The sequence below is a fragment of the Synchiropus splendidus genome, chromosome 10 (assembly GCF_027744825.2).
Source record: "Synchiropus splendidus isolate RoL2022-P1 chromosome 10, RoL_Sspl_1.0, whole genome shotgun sequence".
NCBI classification, from domain to species: domain Eukaryota; kingdom Metazoa; phylum Chordata; class Actinopteri; order Syngnathiformes; family Callionymidae; genus Synchiropus; species Synchiropus splendidus.
Window position 1 is genome coordinate 2,094,983 of NC_071343.1, and position 20,486 is coordinate 2,115,468.

General features: G+C 48.6%; 1 protein-coding gene across 2 annotated transcripts in view; it reads left to right on the forward strand.

The window, feature by feature from the left end:
- Positions 1-1,879: 1,879 nt before the first annotated feature.
- LOC128765710 (glypican-6-like) overlaps positions 1,880-20,486 on the forward strand; it is a 93,030-nt gene continuing 74,423 nt past the window's right edge. For both annotated transcript variants that reach the window (XM_053876699.1, XM_053876700.1), the window contains exon 1: positions 1,880-2,249. In XM_053876699.1, the coding sequence (XP_053732674.1) occupies positions 2,099-2,249 (151 nt within the window). In that variant the 5' untranslated portion in view covers positions 1,880-2,098. The remainder of the gene's footprint in view (positions 2,250-20,486) is intronic.

Below are 20,486 nucleotides of genomic sequence, written 5' to 3' on the forward strand. Positions count from 1 at the left end.
TTGTCATGCCTGGTGTTGGCTGGTTCCAGATCCAACATGCAGCATTCTTCACGTCTTTAACCTTTCAGTTCCCCAGTTGCATGGAAAATCTCCCGCACAAAAACACTGACAGGAAGAAGAAGAAGGGGTGAAAATGGAGGGACACAAACGAACGACAGAAGACAAATAACAAGACTCGAGTTTGTTTGCGTTGCACTTGTGAATCCATCGTGTCCAAGTTATGTCAGGATCAATAAACGAAAAGATGACAGCTTGTTATCGGTTGTGAATCGCACAACTCACATACCTGATGAGCGCACATCCAGTCCGCTACACGTCTCAAGATGGCCGCCTCAGCTGCAGAATCTCTACAGCTGCGAGCGTTATTGACTTGTTTTCCCAGGTTGTGACCTGTCATCGGCTCACAGAAGGGCTGGGTCCTGTCCTGGCTGGCTGAGGAGGGGACAGCCTGGACAGGTCCGGTTACCTCAGCTAACATCATCACATGAAGACCTGATGATGAAGAGTGGCGAGATGACGGCGAGCGAGAACACGTATGAGGGTGATCCGGGTCTTAAACTTCCCTAAGGGTTTGAAGCGACGACTGGAAGCTCATCCTTCAGAGAAACGTGGAGGATGAAGGCTGTGAGACCGCGACTCACAGATGAATTCATGAGGTTTGACCGACCCACTTCCTCCCTCTTGTCCAGGAAGAGGTCGCAGAGGCAGCAGCTGAAGTAAAGAAGTCCAGAGCAGTGGCTCAACTCTGATCCTCTCCCACATGGCTGAGCTCATGATCGCCACACTCAAACCTGCCCTCACTCGTGAACAAGACCCCTGGACCTCACTTCCCCCACAGAGACACACATGATTTTGGGCTGGAGTGCACCCTCAGGTTTCCTCCCGCCTGTGTGGTGGCCAGAACCCCTGGACCTGGACTGGGAGACAGATGATGAATGAATGAGCTTCAGGTGAGAAGGACACAGTTGAGGTTCAACTCACCATGGTCAGCACTAACTGACTTAGACCAATTCTCAAGTCTTCCTTCAGGTCTGACTTGCCACCTCTCATCCTCCGATCGGTCGGTGTGTCCGTCTTCCATCTAACTTATGGACCAGAGACAGGAGCTCACTTGAGGGTCGTCACATTTTCCGCCTCTCGGTTCGCACGACATGGCTCTGATTCACTTTGAACTAGTTTTAGATTTGGCCGGGTCCTTTGTTTGACCTCTTGGGAGACTCGTGTTGCGCCCCTCCCACTCCTCGTGTCGTGCAGCGCCCCAGTCCCTGCAGCAGGTGAGCACAGCGGTCAGTCTCCTTCTGAATGTCTGTGTTCTATTGGGACACGGTTGTTAAAAAGCCCTGCAAGCGGTTATAGTTGGACATGTAGAACAAGCCCACAGTATTTGTCCTGATGTGACGCTGAATCAGTCCAGACCAATAAATAATAACAATAATAATGTTTTGGACAGGTCTAGATTGCCCAGATTCGCTCGCCTCGATTCGTGACACTCCAACAGAACCAGCTTGGTAGATGATATATGAGCGTTCATGCGCAGTTCCAGAGGCACATTATCAAACTTTCATCAAGATCACAGGAGAATGAATCACCAATGACGCCGAAAGACTTGCACCAACTGCTGCTTTAAGAGCAAAAACGGATGAATCCCAGGCTTGTCAAATGAGCACGCGTATTCTGAGCGCGTGTTTCCGACGATCATTTGCACCTCTAAAGTATTCCTGAAGCCTGACGGTTGTGCACGCGGCGTCTCGGTGACGCGCTGGATGAGACCGGATTCCAGTCCAGATTTTGAGTCGCTCTTCGCCAGTCCATCTGATCTGAGCGGAGCGCCCCTCCACACACTCACTCGCTCACACACACACACGCGCGCTCAGCCTCCGTCCACAGAAGTTGCGTCCTGGCAGCACAGAGAGCCGCTTCATCTGGATTCATGCTGCAGCTCCGCTCGCGCAGCCTCGTGTGTTCGGCGCAGCGGGACTTTTAATCAGCCTGTTCGGAGGCGCAGCCGCGCTTGTCATGCGCTAGATCCGGACGCTTCCGCCGAGTCACCTGCGGCCGCCGACAACAGACGCCCGACACGGAGCCGCCGGAGCGAACCATGGTCAGACTGGACTCCGTCATCTGCACTTTGTCTGTGCTGTGCGTCGCAGCCGGAGCGGAGCTGCGCGCGCGGAACTGCAGCGCGGCGAGGGACGCGTCCGCCGGGAGGGGATTCAGCTTCGCACATGTGCCTCTCCAGGAGATCCCGGGTAAGACCTCGGCCACTCGGGCTCCGCCTGAACTTCCACTCAAGTTCAGCCGATGCCAGCTGAAATGCGGCGCACGCTGCGGCCGCAGACACGTCAGTTGGGCAGATACTGTTCAACTTGGACGCCCGAGTCAAACTTGATATGAGCCGCCGGTGAAAGCCGGTATTGATGGATTTGGAATTCAAGTCCGACAAATATCTGCTCTGTGTGTGTGTATATATATATATATATATAAGCAGAATTATCGCTTGTACAGCAGATATTTGTCACGGCGTAATATTTATACTGGAGATATATATATATATATATATATATATGTATTCAGCATTCTAATTTGCATCATTACTCAGCATATTCACACACACACACATTGAATGCAAAACAAACATTGAGGTCACGCTATAATAAAAGCTTTTTTTTTATTTTATAATAGCTGTTTTAATAATAATAGCTATTTTATAGCGCTTTGTTGCAGGAATAGATCGTTAAAATCACGAGTCAACAGTGCAGACAGTAAATGTTCTATTGTCAACGTAAAGCCTGTCTGAGTCTCTCTGGTCTGAAGAGGCGACTCTTTTCAGAGCCACATCCTGCTGTTGTTCCAGTGGTTATTGTTCAGCACACGCCACCTTTAAGAAGAAAAACTACCGCACGTCTAGAGCCTTTACACCTCCTCTCTCCCCCTAGTGTTCACCTGTCGGATTGTTCCAAAGTCGAGGTCCTTTTTTGTTTTAGTTTAAGAAAGTTGCTGAGTAAAATTAGAATCAGTGCTAAAACAAACAGCAGCAGTTTCTTAGCGGGACCAACTCAGATGGTGCTGGGGTGAGTGGAAGGTCAGCGGTTCAATCGCAGCCCCAGATGTGCTGGTGTCCTTGAGCAAGGCACTGCACCTCTGCTCCTGGTGTTCTGACACCCAAGTCGCTTGGTTTGGATGAAGCAGGTTCACGACCAGCGCATGGTTCTTTGAATCCTCCCGACCTCGACACAGGGGTTTGGTTATTGGATATTTGAGGATATTTGATGTTTTCAATCAGTGCTCGAGTGTTATTTTATACTGGAAACACTGCCATTGACATGCAGTGGTGGAGGAAGTGCAGAGAGATGGAGCTTGTTTTGAATGGAACCTGGTCATAACGCTGGCTTCTTCCAGCCACTAACAAGGCTCGACCCTTGTTTTGCGTCGTCACATCATCCTCAACTTTTCTGGTAAATGCTTCCTGGATGGCGTCCGACACAGTAGTGAAGCAATGGCGGCAGCTGCTGAGGAGAGGCGCGAGTGTGCGGGTCAGAGCGGAACTGTGAAGTGAGTCAAACCCATCTGGGCGATGAGGGAAACAACAACAGCAGCAGCAGCAACAACAACGTGAGCCTCCCTGTTCCCCTGCCTCCGAGGAAGGCAGCTATTCTGAGTTGACAGATGTTTCCAGATGTGGCGTGTGAGCTTTTCCACTGGAGCACAGAGAGGGGAGCAGCGCGGGGAAGTCGTCACGACGACTGTCACACGCTCGTCATGTCCGTCAACTCAGTGCGTCGGTGAGAGTTGTGCAGGAAACTTTTGGAATTGTCCCGAGTGTATTTCCTCGCAGGATAAAACCCGCTCCATATGGTTACACAGGGAGAAGTGCATTATTTTCTGCTCATGATCCCATGATGGGATCACACAGGCTAATCCCAGCTACCTGGGGCGAGAGGCGGGAGACACCTTTATGTCTCCTGCCTATACATGCATATATATATGTGTTGTGTTTTCTAAAGAATTGTTATTAACTGAAAAATAAAAGAATTGATCTTCTAAACATTAACTTCCTTTGACAAACGTGTAAATATGTTCTGGACATATTGACTATGTGCTGGTCTATTTATGCAGTGTTTAAAAAAGTAGTACAAATCTTTATTCGGTATTCGGCCAAGCATTTAAAATGTTATTGGTCTCCGGCCTCAAATTTTCAATTCGCCCTAGTTTCCTTGGTTCTGCTGTTTATTTACACCGGTGGAAGAAGCGACACGGGTCCCAGTCTGCAGCTTCAAGTGAGGCATATACTTTGGCTGAAGTCTGCTGCAGTGCGTTTTGGGCGTGTGAGCAGTGCCAGTTTTACTTTCCCTCGGGATGAACTTGATGTCAGTCTGGTGGTCAGCCAGTTGGCTCCACTGGAGTGAGCTTGGGGCCACGTCAGCTGTGGCCCTCTGGAGGCCAGTGTGAGGCCATAGAACTGAGTGGACATTTCTTCTGTCATTTCTCACTGTTAATAATTTATTTTTTTGTATTTTTAGCTCAGTCTGCTTGGAAACTGCTACATTTTAATTGAAGTGTATTTCGCCTTCAACAAAGTACCTTAGTTCTCGTCTTCTTTTTATCGTCGCTACTTCAGTTATTTTGACATTTTATTTGTACAATATTAAATGTATGAGGAAGTGTTTTGTCCCTGTCTACATTTTGATTGATACTATTACTGAATACATAATCCACCTGTACCTCATATTTCTTGCCGCATGAGAACTAATTGTGGCACAGCACAGATGGCAGCGTGGTGGGCTGGCGAACAAAAGGTTGTGCGTTTGATTCCCTGGATGTTTTTGAGTCCCTCAGCCAGTTGCTCCTGGTGATAGTCACTGCCATCGTTTATGTGTGAAGGTTTGAATCCAAACTGAGGAATCTAAATGGCTATAGTGGTTGAGCTCCTGTGGGTGGGCCCAGAGAGTCCACTGCTTCCCACCCTGACTAGCTGGGACAAACCCCAGCCACATGAAGGGAAGGAGCGGTTGAAAAAAACGCAGTTTCTGGATGGACGTTTAAGGAAAGAAGTCTGGATACAGTCATTTGTCCCTCAGTAATGAATGAGTTTTGGTCTGCTGACAGTGGGAGCTGTATCCGGACCCCTGGGGGGGGCGCTACATTTGTCGCAGCCATCATCAGGAGAGCGCGAGAGGTGTGGACCCACAGAGTCTTCACAAATGGCAAATGCAGCCAATTTCCCCCCAAATGACAAGAGCATAATTTCCTCCTCCAAGCGGCCGCGGCGGCTGCGGCGCGTGATCCTGTGTGAAATCTCTTCCCGGGTCATTGTGCCGCGTCAGGCCGCTCACACTGTGGTGAGAGAGGAAGCCTGGCGTTCAGATCCGTGAGTCTGACTTCAGCCCTCATCTGCTAACTGAGTGAAAAACGTCATCTCTCCCATCTGGGTGATGTCACCGCGGCCTCTGAACGAGTCATAACCTTTCATGTCGGCGGAGGAGACAATGCCTTGTCAACACCTCGCGCTGCCCTTCAGCCTTCTTCTTTCATTGTGTCTCCCCGCCAACATCAGAGGCCTGCGCTCATGGAATTAAGCTGAGCAACAAATATTGTTTGTCTATGAGCAAAGTTGAGACGTAAACCACGCTAGTGCGATCAGATGCTGCTCCTTCTGAACAATGTTTGGGGCGGAGCCGTGGACTCCTCAGGCCCATGGGTGGAGTGGAGTCCTCCACGAGTGACGTACAGACTCGGTGAAGGACTCAAATGAGTTCCATCTGTTGGAGGTGCAACTGAATGGATGGCCTCTGGATCTATCAGCACAGGTGCCTGACAGGATCCAGACTCTGGTCCCCCTGCCAGTGATACCTTCAGGGTTCTCCCTCACAGCTTCATGCTGCAGTAGCACAACTTCCAATGTGGAGACATTGTGTGGACTGATGAAGAGAATGATCTGGTTCAAGACCTGCACCTAACTACAAGTCCCCCAGCAGTCATGAGTCAGAGGGTTTGTGGGTCCCCCTGGCACTCTGGTTTCCTCCCACATTTCAAAAACCATAAGGAGGTGAACTGGTGGGTCAGCTTGGCTGGGAGAGGGAAGAAATGGAAGATAATGGATGGATGTTCTCAGGACCTCAGGTGACATGGTCCTGTGGGCTGCATCCGGCAGAGACCCTGAATCCACAGCCGTGAGTATCGCACCAGCGATGATGGTTGGTCCCATACTTCTCAGTCGGGATGCACTGAGTTTTCACTTCCCATACCTAAACCTGGTGGTCTGCCAACATTATTTTGGTCAGATACCAGAGCTTCTCTTTCTGTCTTTGTTATTGTTGACTATGTTTCAGTAAAGAAATAAGTTTGAAATACCGAAATGCCTGTTCTCGTGACGTTGAACCCCACATCTTTCAGGATGAGTTCACTCTTGCAGAGCATCACAGGTGGTCAGAGCGTGACACGAGCTGGGCACGTCTGGGCTCGTGGGATCTGTGCTGAGAAAGAGCTGAGCCAAAAGACAAAGCTCTCACTGGGCTCTCCCCAGGATTTAGCTTTCCTAGTGAAGGGGATGTCTCTGACCAGGAGAGACGATGTGTCCAACAATAATAAGAGCATTCATGTCTTTCATGGTCCTCCTTAACGCTTCACCTTCAAAGTCCTCAAGTGTGCAGAAGTTGTGAGTCACTCTTCCTGACGTGGATTTTGGGGGGAGGGGGTCAAATATCGTGTATGGGCCACCTATGCTGCCAAAATGTACCGTTTTCTTATCAGCTGTGGTCACAAGGTTTGGGTACTGAATGAGCAAGATGGCTGACACACGGCTGAAATGATTGCTTCTTTGATGGAAATCTGGACTTGGTTGAGAGGAGAACCCATGTTCTTGAGGTTTACCTGGCAGATTGAACTGGAACAGTAGAGCTGTCCGGGCCTCTTGACCTCAGCTGCTGCCCCAGCGACCTGACCTTGGATTAGTGGAGGAAAATAGATGGATGACTTCCAGCAAGTGTGTTTTTAACAGGGTCATTCTGATACCAACTGACTTGTGACTTGTCCTGACCTCTTCATGTCAGAACATACACGCGGCGAACGTCTTGTATCTGTAGTCACTTTAATAGAAAATATTTCCCTCAAACCTTTGATAGGTCAGAAGTGAGCTCTTCCTTCCCACCTCTTCCCAGTCCCAACATCCTCCATCTCAGCTCAAGCATTTGTTGCTCCCTCAGTCTCAGTCCGCTGCCGCGACTTCTAATAGAGAATCGTGGAACTTCCTGCGAGGCCTGACTTTGAAGGATAAGCTCAGAGTGAGTCCGATATTGGACGGCATGCGAGGCTGTTCATGATTATGATGAGTGGAATTGATGTGAATTAATATGATGGTAAAATCCTGGAGGGACTGTCTGGGCTGCGTTCAGATGGACCAGCTGTCTGCTCTGCTTTCAGGCCAGAATTTGAGCTTTGTGCATCCCTGCGCTCAGTCTTTACTTCAAGGCGAGCCAAGTGACTTTTGAGGGATAATATCCGTGGAGGCCGGATTATTTTGTGCATGCAGTTAGATAATAGGGACAGAACAGGAAAGTTTGTGTTCAGAACTACAACCGTTTCACATGGTTATGTAAGAGTTGAGAAGGGTTTGGATCCGTGAGGCTGTGTTCTCATGCGCTGGGTTTCGTGTCCATCCTCGTGTCTCCGACTCGCTGCTGCAGGACCAAGGCAAAAATGATCATCGCCATTATTAACCAGCATTATTCATCATCTTAGGGAAAGTACTTTCACCGTAAAATAAAGTAAATATGAATAAATGATAATCATTTAAAAAAATAATGATAAAAAACTACTAGCTCCTGGAATGAAAGAGCTATTACAGAGACTAATCACGAAGTGCAACTCAAGTGGAACCATTTCCAAATGCAGGACACCTTTAAGGGCCTCTCTGCTACCCCTAATATATCGCACCATTTTGGATTTTGCCCGTAGCACCATATTCCAGTGTAATCTGGAGATCAAGCTACGGGCGCGATGTTTTGCAGACGCCCTCCTAGCTAAAAGCCTTGCTACCGGCATGTTAGCGTCCGCCACTGGCTGTCACCACACTGGGGGCGGGGCATGCATCACTGCTTGACAGGTCTCCGACAGGTGCTGCAGCGCTAGTTTTGTCAAAAGTGAAACGTCAGCGAACTGTTCGGTGATACGCCGACAGGGTTTCCGCTCCTTGTAAACAATGGTGGCGGATCGACACGGTTTAAATGGGAGCAGCCATGCTTTGAGAATGATGACCTTGTTTTCAAAGATCAATTCTCAGGTGATCAAACGTATCAAAACAAAGTGAGAACATTGACACAAGCAGAAAACAAATAACGCATCACAGCAGTGCACGTGATTATGATGGTTTTCGGCAAGTATTAATGGAAACATTCGGAAAAGTAATAATAACTGTTACTTGCGGAACTAAAGTTGCACATTGGGAAGGCTTAACTCCCTGTGTTTCCTGAAACTCGGTTGCAGTTTGAAGCATGTTATGGTTTAATCGTGGCACAAGTGAAGTGCAGCCCAGTTGCACGTCCCATCATTATTGGAGACGGCACTGTCTTTCTGTGAAACAACTGAACGCACCACAGTAGCTGGTACACAGTCTTGTCTTAGTTGCACAACATGTCTGATTTGAATAAATGTTACGTTGCTGACAAGAGAAACGGTAAGTGTTAGGTTGACTAGCCAGTTGACTAGAGCCTTCAGTGTTGGAGGTCTGGTTCACCAGAGAAGAGGGACCCCTCCACTGGTTGTGTTACAGAATTATTTTGGCAGATCGGAAGGCTTGAGTCGACTCATCACATTCAGTCAAGTTGCCATGGAAAACAGTGGGGGAAAAACTGGGCGTCCTGCCTGAGGCTGGGACGTCCCATTTCCAGCAAAAGGCAGGCACCATCACCAGGATGGAGATGACTGAAATTCATGATGACAAAAGCAAAGCTCAAGCGTGACTTAACTGAGCTTGGCTCAGTTCAGAACAGTCTTCCATTCGGGATCATGGCTGTAACTCGTAAGCCAACAATGAAGGACGTTGAGGGGTCAGCTGTCCTTTGGATGTGTCGTCCCGTGAGAGAAGAGAGAGGAGTTGTGAGACGAAATGCTGTCCTGAAGATTTTGAGAAGCTTCTCTGCGTTATGAAGCTGAAGACGAGAGAATATTTATGCTAAGCAGGTGCCAGCTGACTTGGCACGGAGAAGTAAGTCTTGGGTTTGAATCGCAGTGTGGGAACAACTGCGGGCTCCTTGTTGCTGCCTGTTGGTTCCTCTGGGACATCCATCAGTCTGTGCGCTCACCTGAGCCCCCTACAGGTCATCAGAACTTCAACAACTTTCAAATGTCCGGGGAAAGTTCAGCTTCCTGTCCACCTACAGGAGCAACCAATGAAGAGAGCATTGTGGGAACTAGCTGCGGGTGGTACACGAGCAGTGGACCACTGGAGGAGAGGAAAGGTCAGAGCTGTGCTGCTACCGTCTTGGATGAGTTGTGACAGTTTCCTCTCAAGCCTTTTCAGGCTGGTGAGTCAAAAGTCATTGTTGGTGGAAATGTTGAATCCAGAATGAAATGTTGGAGCCGACGTCGTCGCCTCTCTGGTGTGTGTATCTGCAGTCATCATCGGTCTTCAGCTGACTTTTGAAAGCGGTTGAGTAATCGGCGTTTCTCAGGAGGTTCACGTGGCAGCTGCAGAGCCGCTTCACTTCATGTTCCTCGTGGGGCTGCTCATCCACATCTGCCAGTGAAGAGCTGCCATGGCACTTTATGAACCCGTTTGGCCGCATGTCCGGCGTCACATTAGCTCCCAGGGCAAAGATGCTCTCGCCTCCACGTGTTTTGACTTACTCTGCGCCTTTATGTGGCTTCAGCCTCACACGCGAGGAACCCGAATCATCAGATCTGAGCTGAGTGATGGACTGTGGAGGATGACTGAAGTGGACGGAGCGTCTTTCTTTCACTGTTCATCTTCTTGTTAATGGATATTAAACCTCTTCATCATTTAGCTTTTCCACGTTTCCATCGAGACATTTCCACTGCTTGGTGCGGAGACAAAGTGTGGAGTGGATGTTCAACATGTCCACTCACACCTCCAGTCCAGCTCCCGACCCACTCACCCCTCACTCACGAGCCAAATGCAAACATAACAGCTCAGTGTTCGATGCTCACCGGCTCTGCTCTCGACCGTGCTCCTGTGCGAGTCCGAGGTCTGGACGGTTCCAGCTTCACAATAAACTGTCCAAGCAGGACAACACGCATTAGTTTGTTTCCAAACAATTCACGTGCGAGGATGTTTCTGGGTGACTCCTTGAATGCTCAGCTTTTTTTGTCTATATAACTTGGTTCCTCTGAGACTGCTGAGATCAAACTCTCTGTTTCACTGAGAATTCCTCTGGATAGATGCTGATCTGTGTGAACTTAATGAAACATGAGTAACTGTTGTGTTAAATACCTTGATGTGATTTGAGTCTCTCTAATGGGCTTACTTCAGTGCCTCCAGTGAGCTGGTCACCTCAGGTCACGCTAATCCTGTTTGCTGAGTTATCAGTCGCAGTGATATCACTGAACAAAGCAGAGATTTGCCGCCACAAACCCGAGATGAGTTTGGTCCCTCCAGGGTTTGTTCATTATCAGAGAGGCTCTGCCTGCCGTGGCAGCACTGCACGAGGACCAGGCAGATCTCTGACTCTGCAGAAGGGCCGACCCCGGCAGAAAGAGACCCAGGTGAGGGTCTGAGGAGAGCTCCAAGTGGACGTTGGCTTGAGATACCAATGTCTGTGCTGTATATGTCTGGTTGTCGCCTGGTGGGTCGTCTGAACCGGCAGTCATTCTAACCTTGGACCTAACTCCTGCTGGTAGCAAGACTTCATGAAACTGCGTCCTCATTTTCAGGGCCCACTAGATGGCACTGTCTGCCCCACAACCTTTGGATGTGAACAACAGTTTCAATGAAAACGTTTCATGAAGCCTCATCAGCCCATCACTGTTGACTGGGATTCTTTTGTACACTCCCTGATGCTGTTCAGGTCTGCCAGCTTTATTTAGGGGTTAAATGGAGCCATCAAGCGTGACGCTTGTTGACTGTGCTTCAGTTGTTGCTGAGCGTTATGGGACTGGATGATAAAAGGCAGTCATTGTGAAAGCAAATCCTCGTTCCACAGTCCTGGAGTTCAGCAGTTACAGTGGAGAAGAGGTGCATCAACTCCAGATCGACCGGTGGAATCAGAGCTGCTGCCTCTGCACGTCATGAGAAGCCAGTTGAGGTGTCTCTGGTGTCTCGTGGGGACACTGGAGGAAGAGGCCTGGGAGACCTCTGTGTCCCCCCAGAAAAGCTGAGGATCAGGGAGAGGGAAGTCCAGGCCTCTTAGTCTGGACTGCTGTCCTGCAACCTGACCGTAGCTGTGCAAAAAAACTGGCATCAAGGAGTGTGGAAGAAGCTTCAGCGCGTGTGTATCAGTGTGCAGTAGCGCCATCTACTGAGGTGAAGGCACAGAAGAGGTGATGCGTCACAGACTCACTTGAAGGTTTGGACTGGACGCTGCATGCTTGGAATCAAACCCCTCCTTCAACAGGCACAAAGTCAATTTGCTTTTATTGTTTGCTTCAGTCTCAGACGTGTGAGAGCAGGAGTGAAAGCCGACCTTCTCTCAGACGACTGATCAATACAGCTGCTGTCACATTTCACATCCATGCCCGCTTCCTTCCAGTCAGAAGATGGACAAAAATAACAGCGGCGGAGATGTTTTATACGATCCTCGGGCAGGAAAGTGATCCGTGTGCCAGCGCGTCCTGTGTTTGTTTCTGCTGCCATGTTCGGGGCTCCACGTTGCTCAGGTGGCTGCTGAGCCTCTTATCTCACCCCCGGTCGCCTGAAGAGGCGTCTGTGTTTTCTGCAGGAGCGCTCACGTTCAGGGAAGCACCTTGTAAAAGAGTGTTTTCCCGCTGTATTCCGCTCCCTCCTTCTGACATCCAGCCTCATGGAATGGTGAAATAAAGTCCCCGTCCCCTGGGAGCGGTTGTTCCAGCAGGTGTCTCCGGGCGGCTGTATCAAGATGAAGCCTGCATTTTCAGGTGTATTACGCGTCACAGGACTTCCAGATGATTTCCAGTGATTCTGCGCTGGAATCTTCAGCCATCAGTCTCTGCTCGCGTGGAAGCTGCTGAGAACTTATCAGTATTTACATATCATTCATGCGTGTGGAGATGAGGCTGTGAACCACAGACAATTCCAGTGGCAGATGAGGATCAAATAATTGCTCATCTCAGTCTTCTACCAGTGCACCAGTGGTACCCGAGGGTCCTGGGTTCTGTGCGGCTGGAACAAATGGTTTATAAGTGTTTGAACAGAAGTGTTTCTGAAGAGTGAGGTGGGTGTTTAGTAGCTTGGCCCCAGCTCAGCTCACACACCAGTGGGACGATGTTTGTTATAATGAAGTCATTACTGCTGTCAGTCACAGAGCGTTGGACATCAAACTTTCAGGACGTTGTCTATTGATTCCCACTGTGTCAAATGAGCGCAGCACTTGAGTTTAGACTGGTGGAGCTGTGGCACACAACAAGCCGGATGAGGTTGCCGTGGGTTTGCGCCTCTTCACTGCTGCCTGAGGAGCTCACGTAGGAGATGTTTGATGCTACACCACCAGCAATGCTACATGTTAACAAAATAGCGCTGTGCAACGCGTTCACAAAAACGAGACTGGGATGTATATGGTCTCGTCCAAGATCAGGGAGGATCGATCCGTGATGGCATGGAGGTGGCTTCCTCCTTTCATGCTCCACTTCCACCAGCCAACCACAAACGTGGTGGTCGAAGTTTCTTTCAACAGCAACTCATCATTTCCTGCTGACCTTTGATGGACAAGGCGATGACAAGCATCAGACTTTCCACATCCAGTTTCAGTTCCATGGCATGAAAGTGAGATATCCAGCGTGGATATCTGGGTATGAAATGTTCTCCTCATGGTTCAGCCTCAATAAACCTGTGAATATGCATCTGGTATTCACATGTCGTGATTATGACTTGGTTTTCTGAGGGCCAGAACACTACAGGCAGAGGGCCACACTTGGCCCATGGCCCCCCACCTCCACTCCTCCGAGGCCGACCTTCAGTCCTCCTCCATCCTCCGCCTCTCCATCACTCTCTGTCCTCCACCTGCTGGTGCCGGGGTCCGTGTGGCGGGCTGACTCACTCCTCCTACCCCGAGCGCTCAGAGTTACAGGGCCGGTTTCTCCAGAGGAGGTCCTCTCCTATATGACCTGATACGGGTCGGCTGTGTGTCTTTATTCATGTCCCCTTTATTGACGGGACTGTAGGCATAAACTCTCACGAGGAGCTCAGTGCTTAAACTCAATGTTTAAACTCAAGATTTCTGTTCAGTTTTTTCTGAATTCGATTCCAAGATTCTGTTCAACCCAAGTTTGTCCAAACAGTTGGATGTGCTTGACTATATTTGGGGGAAGAGGGAAGGTAATTCTCCAGGATTACCGTTTGAACAGAAAATGTTATTTTGGATAGCTTTGCTAAATCCTTCCTAAGCTTGCAGCTTGTGCTGTTTGTGGCTGTCAGCAAGTTGCATATCCTGGACGCTGCCGCTCATAATCCCGGCCACTGAATTTAAATAGCGTCCACAGGAGTCGCGGTCCGACGGCTGCTCCGTAGCTTATTTTGATATTTATGAGCCAGTTTCATTGGTTTTTCATCCAGATGTGGAGGCTGAGCGTCCGCCATGAGCTCGCTAACGTGGCGCTGAAATAAGGTTTGTGAAACACAGATTGAGCTCTCGAGAGAAAACGGCCTCAGTGTTGAAAGGGTTTGAATTAATTGACTTACAAAGCCAATACAGAGGAAAAATGGCCCACGATACATTTATATACATGATTTAACGCTTATTTGACATGCTAGCATAACCACGCTAACAGAAACACCTTGTGTTATTTCTGATTTTTTAAGTTCATTTTAAGAACCTAATATTGATTTATGTAATAGAATTAAAATAAACAGAATTTTGTTTATTATTATTTGTCTGTGGGCACTCCGGTTTCCTCTTGCTGCTGAAGTGTGTGTGCAAAAATATTAATTTATTTTTGACTGACTGCTTTTCCAACTGCTGTCTTTATTCACTTGTTATTACTATTATTTTCTCTTTTATTGGTTTTAAAATTAGAGCAGGTGTCTTGCGATACGCCAGGTATCACGATACAGGAGTGGTGGTATGATTCGTGGCGATATATTGTGACGTTGTAAGCAATACATTGTATTCAAATAAAAACAGATCATCTGTCATGTCGACATACAGCCCTACTCACGATCTCCATCATTACTTGGAAGTCATTCATTCATGCTGCGGGGTGGAAGGATAATTCTTTTGCATCATGGACGACCTTTGCAGACGCCGTTGCCCTGCCTGAAATTCCAGTGTTCCCAGGTCACTATTTAAAGAACAAAAGTAGTGATTATGAGGCAAAGAGTCGGAGAGCGAAGTTGGCCGTGGTCCACTCCTCTGAGCGTTGACTTGCTGCCTGGCTGTGTTTCTCTGACTGAACTGCTGTTCAGAAGGCAAGGAATGCTGCTCATTCTGGAACCCAGGTCCATGTACATCATGCTGGCTCGGAAAACCCAGCCCACCCTGTTTGACCTGTTGACCTCTGGAGTCCCACACACCCCAAGCTCTGACCTGCCTTCAGTCGGCCTTTATTTACGCCTAGATCCATTCACCTTTGCTCTTTCATATTTTTCCTTTTAAGATAATACCTGTATCTATTTTTAGGATTTATCATGATTCTTGCTCTGTAATTTATTTCAGGAAATTGACCTTATTATGGGATGGTCGGTGTGATGACGAAGAGATGATCTGGATTATCATCTGGAGCCGTCATGCGGATCTGTCCAGCATGAGTCTCAACTTCCTGTCTGGTGGTGCTGTGTTTCACCTGCAGATATGAGGCAACAGTGTGGCGAGTTAAGGGAGAGCATCACGGCTGAGAGAAAGGCTTCTAAAGGGGGCGCTGTTTCAAACAATCATTGGAGGAAGCCCGGCAGATGTTGAGCAATATTAGTGGACCAAAAATACAATCCAAATATGGGTTGAAAAGGCAGAAGTGAGAGCTTTTCTTTTGATATTTTTGTTAGCACTCTCCTCCACCTTCACCTGTATTCACCACCTTCCCGGGTGACACCTCACTTCTTCATGCCGTCCTTGACTACATCCATGGACGCCAACTTCCTCTCCACTCCTCATATCCTCCCTAACTGTGGCTCCAACTTCTCCACGTCCCTCTGGTAGTCTACTTATTACTTAACAATTGTTGCGACAGCTTTTACCTTCCTAGTGTTGTCCTTGTGTGGTTTTGCTGTCGATCCCTCCACCACGTTCCTGCAGGAGCACCTCAACGAGTGAGTCTTACCGAGGCCTGCAGGATAAATTGTTTTAAAAAAATCGTGATTTCGATCGACCCTTGTGTCTGTTTTAATTTTCAATGAATTTCAATTCACATTTAATTTACAAACGGACTGGATTTGCATCACAAATACCCCTTTCCTTTGTGAGTTTTGCGCTCCCAAGCGGCGCTGTAAGCCACTACTTTCTGAGTTGTGAGCCACGTCTTTCACTTGTGACGTGAACGCGATAGTGAGCGGGTTGCTCGGCGACAGGGTGGAAACTGAAGGAATATGGATGACAAACAGGGAACTACTTGCGCGAATCAGCCCCCTAATCAGTCTAAATAGGAACTTGTTCCAAAAAAAAACTTGCATTCGGTTGAGTGGCTGTATTTTGGATTCAAACTGGATGATGAGCGTAGGTCTCACGTGATTTGCAAGACGTGTTTTTGACTTGTCGCAGCGCCGCAAGGTAGCGCCACAAATCTTTATCAGCACCTCAAACGTCTTCTGTTTGTGGCTGCAACTTTGGCTTGTCATGGTTTATGTGTGCGATAAACTTTGTGGCATTGAATCGTGGTATCAATTCTGAGCTAAAAAATGTTTTCCCCCGAATCGTGCAGGCCTGGTCTTACCTCACTGACGTGGAATTCCTGAGCTCTGATGCATGTGTTCTGCGATTGATGCTCCGAAGACAGACAGACGACTTATATGGTTTCCATCTGTCAAAGTCTTGGCGAAGGAGTACAGAGAACATGTCGGGATCGGCCGTCATGACGAGCTCCAGTGGCTTGGCCCAAGTTCTCGAAAACCCTCGACCTCCAAAGATAACAAGAGAATCTTCTCTCCGCTCCAGAGGTCAACCTAAGAACTTAGAGATGCTGTGGAGATCAGGAGGTCCAAGAGTTTCAGGTGACACCGCAAGGTCCTCAAGGTGGAGTCTATGGCTGTGCCCCATTTCTCACCCTAAACTCGGTTTTGGCCCTAACTCTGGGTTCTGCGTGTCACGTGTCAGTGTGGCGTGTCCCACTCCTCCTCGCTGGCCGTTCACCACTTGAAATGATCCCTTCAAACCCAGGGAGCTCCGGAGCTGACTTGAAACCAAGTGGGAAGATGAAGTGTGGAGAGATGTCCAGGAGACCACAGGACTTGATTTCACAACAATGTTGGACAGGACACCAGGGACATGTTAGTGGCCAGGACCACTCTTCCCTTTGTTGACTTTCTCTGGTGTCACACGTCAGCGAGCCACATGCTCCACCGTGTCCCACAACATGAACAATACAACATGGATGTTCAACAGTAGGTTTGGATTTCTTCTGAACAAACAACAGTGGGCTAGCATCCAGGCTAACGTTAGCATCCTCACACCTCTCACACATCTATCACCGCAACATAGGCTCCGCCCATTTCTTCTCCGTTGGTTCACCAAACCAAGTGAGGTGATCAGCGCCGATGCAAGAGGTTGCAAAAAACCTTGGAGCTGTCATTTCCAAAACGTCTCCAACACTGGACATGCAGGAAACAAAACACAGCACGGCAGCCAATGACACGCCGTCTTTACGCGTGACGTCATCAAGTGTCTGAGGGACGTCAGTCACTTCACTTGGTCGTTGGAGGGAGCTTCATAGCGGAGGGCGCTCAGATCCAAGTGCTAGTGTTACGGGAGAGAAATAGGACACAGCCTGAGATTCATCTCCACATGGTTATTTTATTAAACACACACATACGCGGTGTGTACACAAGTGGAGACCAACTTGTCGTCCCAATACCCAACCTAATAATCTCAGCTGCAGTCCTCGCTGATACAAGACGCCTGTTTTTGGGTCTTCCTCTCCGATTCCTCCCCCAGATACCTCAGCGACCTGTCAAAGTGTCACCGTCGAGACACAAAGCTCTTCCCTGGGCCTCTTTGCTGAGCTCGTAACTATCTTTAGCAGCGTGTCTGCGACGTGTGTCGTGTTGACGGTGTCTGACTAGACGGGACGTGCAACTGGAGAGGACTGTCTGGGCGTCATCTGAGGATACACAGTTGAGGAACTGAACGTATGCAGATTGAAAGGTAATGATCAGCGGCAGATTGCCACATCGCTGCCATCTGCTCGCCTTGCTTCCTCACTCCGTGGAGCCGCGCGGCGCTGCCCACGTAGATCAAATATCCACGCCGTTCTTCCCATTCCTCTGCGCGACTTTTATTACACGGCCCTCAGTAAATATCAAAGGCAGACATGCTGCTACATATGCTGGTTATGAGCCACTTGTCAGACTTAAACGTGCTGCACTTGCTGCTGGAGAAATCCATACATTACTGTGTGCCGCCATGATGTTGGTGTAGCAGAGAGCGGCACATAAATATTCCATAGCTATTACCCTGTAGGTCAAACACGTTGTGCTTTTATCGCTGCTTATTTATCATCTTGGCAGAGATTTATAAAAGCAGCCGCTCTGTTTCTTTGGAGTGTTCTGGGCTAATTGTGAGATCCATTAGCGAAGCAGTGCTATGTTTTAATTATTAATTCCATATCGTCCATACGCGTTCGGAAGTAGTTCACTGGAAGCTTCCGCCGGTCAGTTGTCTGGGTGCCTCCGCATGAGGTCCAAGACTCGTGTTTGAAACGGGACACACGCGGAGGATTCTGGCCTCTGATCGCAGTTTTTTTTTGGCGGGGGGAGGGGGGTGTGTGTCGGTCCAACAAGCGCCGCCTCCAGAGTCCAAATGTATTCAGTCGATGAAACTTTTTCTAACCTGGTGTCAGCATGTACAAACTTTTGTGGAAGTCATGTTGTCATAGCCCGGTTTCTCTGACTTCTCTATCAGTCCGACACTCGGCGTTGTCACTACAACAAGGGATGAAAATTGTCAGATTCAGCACCTTTTAGTCTGAGGCTGTGGTTCTCAACCGGAAAAGAATTGGTTTGCTCCCCCCATGAGCATTGAGTTCCTGTCTCCAGTTTAAGTATCTAGGAGTTTTGTTCTCGAGTGAGGTGTAAGGGAGTCTGTGCAGAAGGGGGCGGTATTGCAGTCAATCCCGACTCTCACTTATGGACTTGAGCTGTGGGTCATGACCGAAAGAACAAGTGGCTGAAGTGACTTTTCTCCGACGGGCGTCTCCCTTAGAGATGGGGTGAGAAGTTCTACAGCGCCACTCACTCACAGGCCTGGCATTGTTCATAGCTCACTCTGGACTGGTCACCCATGCGAGTCAAAGAACAGAGTCATCTCTACATCTTTCTGGACTGTGGCATGAAACCAGAGTGCCAGAATTCATTCAGGCTAAAATATAATATTTTCCGCAGCATTTTAATAGAAACATTTCGGATGCTTTACGTCCACAGAGTTTACGTTTGAGTTGGTTTTTTTTTCCATTTGAAAACATTCCGAGTGAAACTACAAACACTGAGTCAACACCGTTTCATCTCACTCACCTGCTTTGCATGTGACACAAACCGGAGGAAAGAAGTGACACGCGAGCTGGGGGTATGAGAGCGTTCCGCCATCTATATTCCTGAGCTCTGTTCCCTCAGCGCCAACTCTCCCGAGGATGACGAGCACCATCATACGATATTGTGCTGCTTTTATTGTGCGCTGTTTTATGTCACTGAAGATTCATTTCCTCTTGAATCTGTCCTCATTCACCCAAGGACATATTCTGCTCTCCCCCGCTTGTTTCAAACAGCAGCCTGCTCTGGCTCCGGCTTCTGACATGACCAAAATGTGATGGGGATGCGAGTCCCGACCGGTTGGCGGGAGGCTGGCGAGTGGGTACGCGCGGCCCCCCGGAGACTGCATTAAGAGAGCGGGGCTGGGAATACATGCATGCTGATCCGCCTGTCCACTTTAATGGAGCCTGTCTCCTTCATGTGGAAATGTGTGGCTTCAGTCAAATCAAACACAAATTATTTGACACATTCAGTGCATAAAATACATCGATAAGTGGATGAGTGCCAGTTCGTCCGTCCACCTGTGGTCAAAGATAGTGAGGGTCAGTACTCCGACTCCCCTCTCCCCAGAATCTGCCACTTTAGTGGGGCGGAATACTCGGGTCTGACCCAAGGCCTCCTCCCAGCTGGACATGCTGGGAGTCCCTTAACCGGGGGTCTCCCCTTTGTTGCCTTTTGTTGCCCTACACTGCTTTAAAATGTTCACTTTGTGGCACCTCCACTGTTAGAACAGTGTCATGGCAAAGTGAAAACCTAAGGGTCTCGATAGCTTGCCCCGAACGTGTTTGTGTCAGCATGAGAAAGACCTGTGGCAGCATCACAGCTCGTACGTAGCGCTGCCTATATCTTCTCTATACACGTCATCAGCCTCGTGCAGACCTCGCAAAACTGAGGCCCCCAGGGCCATGTCCGGCCCTGTCACTGCAACGATGTGGCCCTCAGGGAGTCAAAGTGACACGATGCAACTGATGATGGAGAAATGTGCGTTAGATGGTGTTCAACAAGTGATAATCGTCCTTCAAAATATCTTTACAACTTAAATATACTATAGTCATGATTTAGCACTTGGTAATAAAACAAAACAGAACACTGAAAATGTGTCAGAAAATCAAGTTTTAAACAATCATATATCAAATTTTATGATGTGTGATTTAATTAATTTGTTTTTTTTATGTTATGTCATTTTGTTTCCCTCCAAAATTCCACTTTTTGGTTTGTTTGCCTTTTCTTGTCTTAGTTCGACAGCCCCTCTCAACAGCCCCAGTAGATTATGAATTCCCCCCATGTCGGTCTCGCGGGATGTTAGCTAGCTTGTTAGCATCAAAACCAAGTTCTTCCCGACATCATTCTATAACACAAATGACCGGCATGTTTCTGGACTGTGGGATGAAATCAGAGTGGCAGATTTCATTCAGACTAAAATGTAATATCTTCCGCAGTATTTTAATAGAAACATTTCAGCAGAGCTGAGACAAGTTGGCGTCTGTGTTGACAGTGAATGAATGGAGTCAGAAACGTCAGCATGCCGCTCTTCTCTTGACCTCAGTTTTGGGCAGGGGGAGAGTGGAACCCCTCTGGTCACTCGTCCCAGGGCTCTGGTTTCTCTACCTGGAAGCTTCAGAACGTATTCTTGCCCCTCTGCTTTCACGTGGTCCAGGTGTGTCGCCCCGGT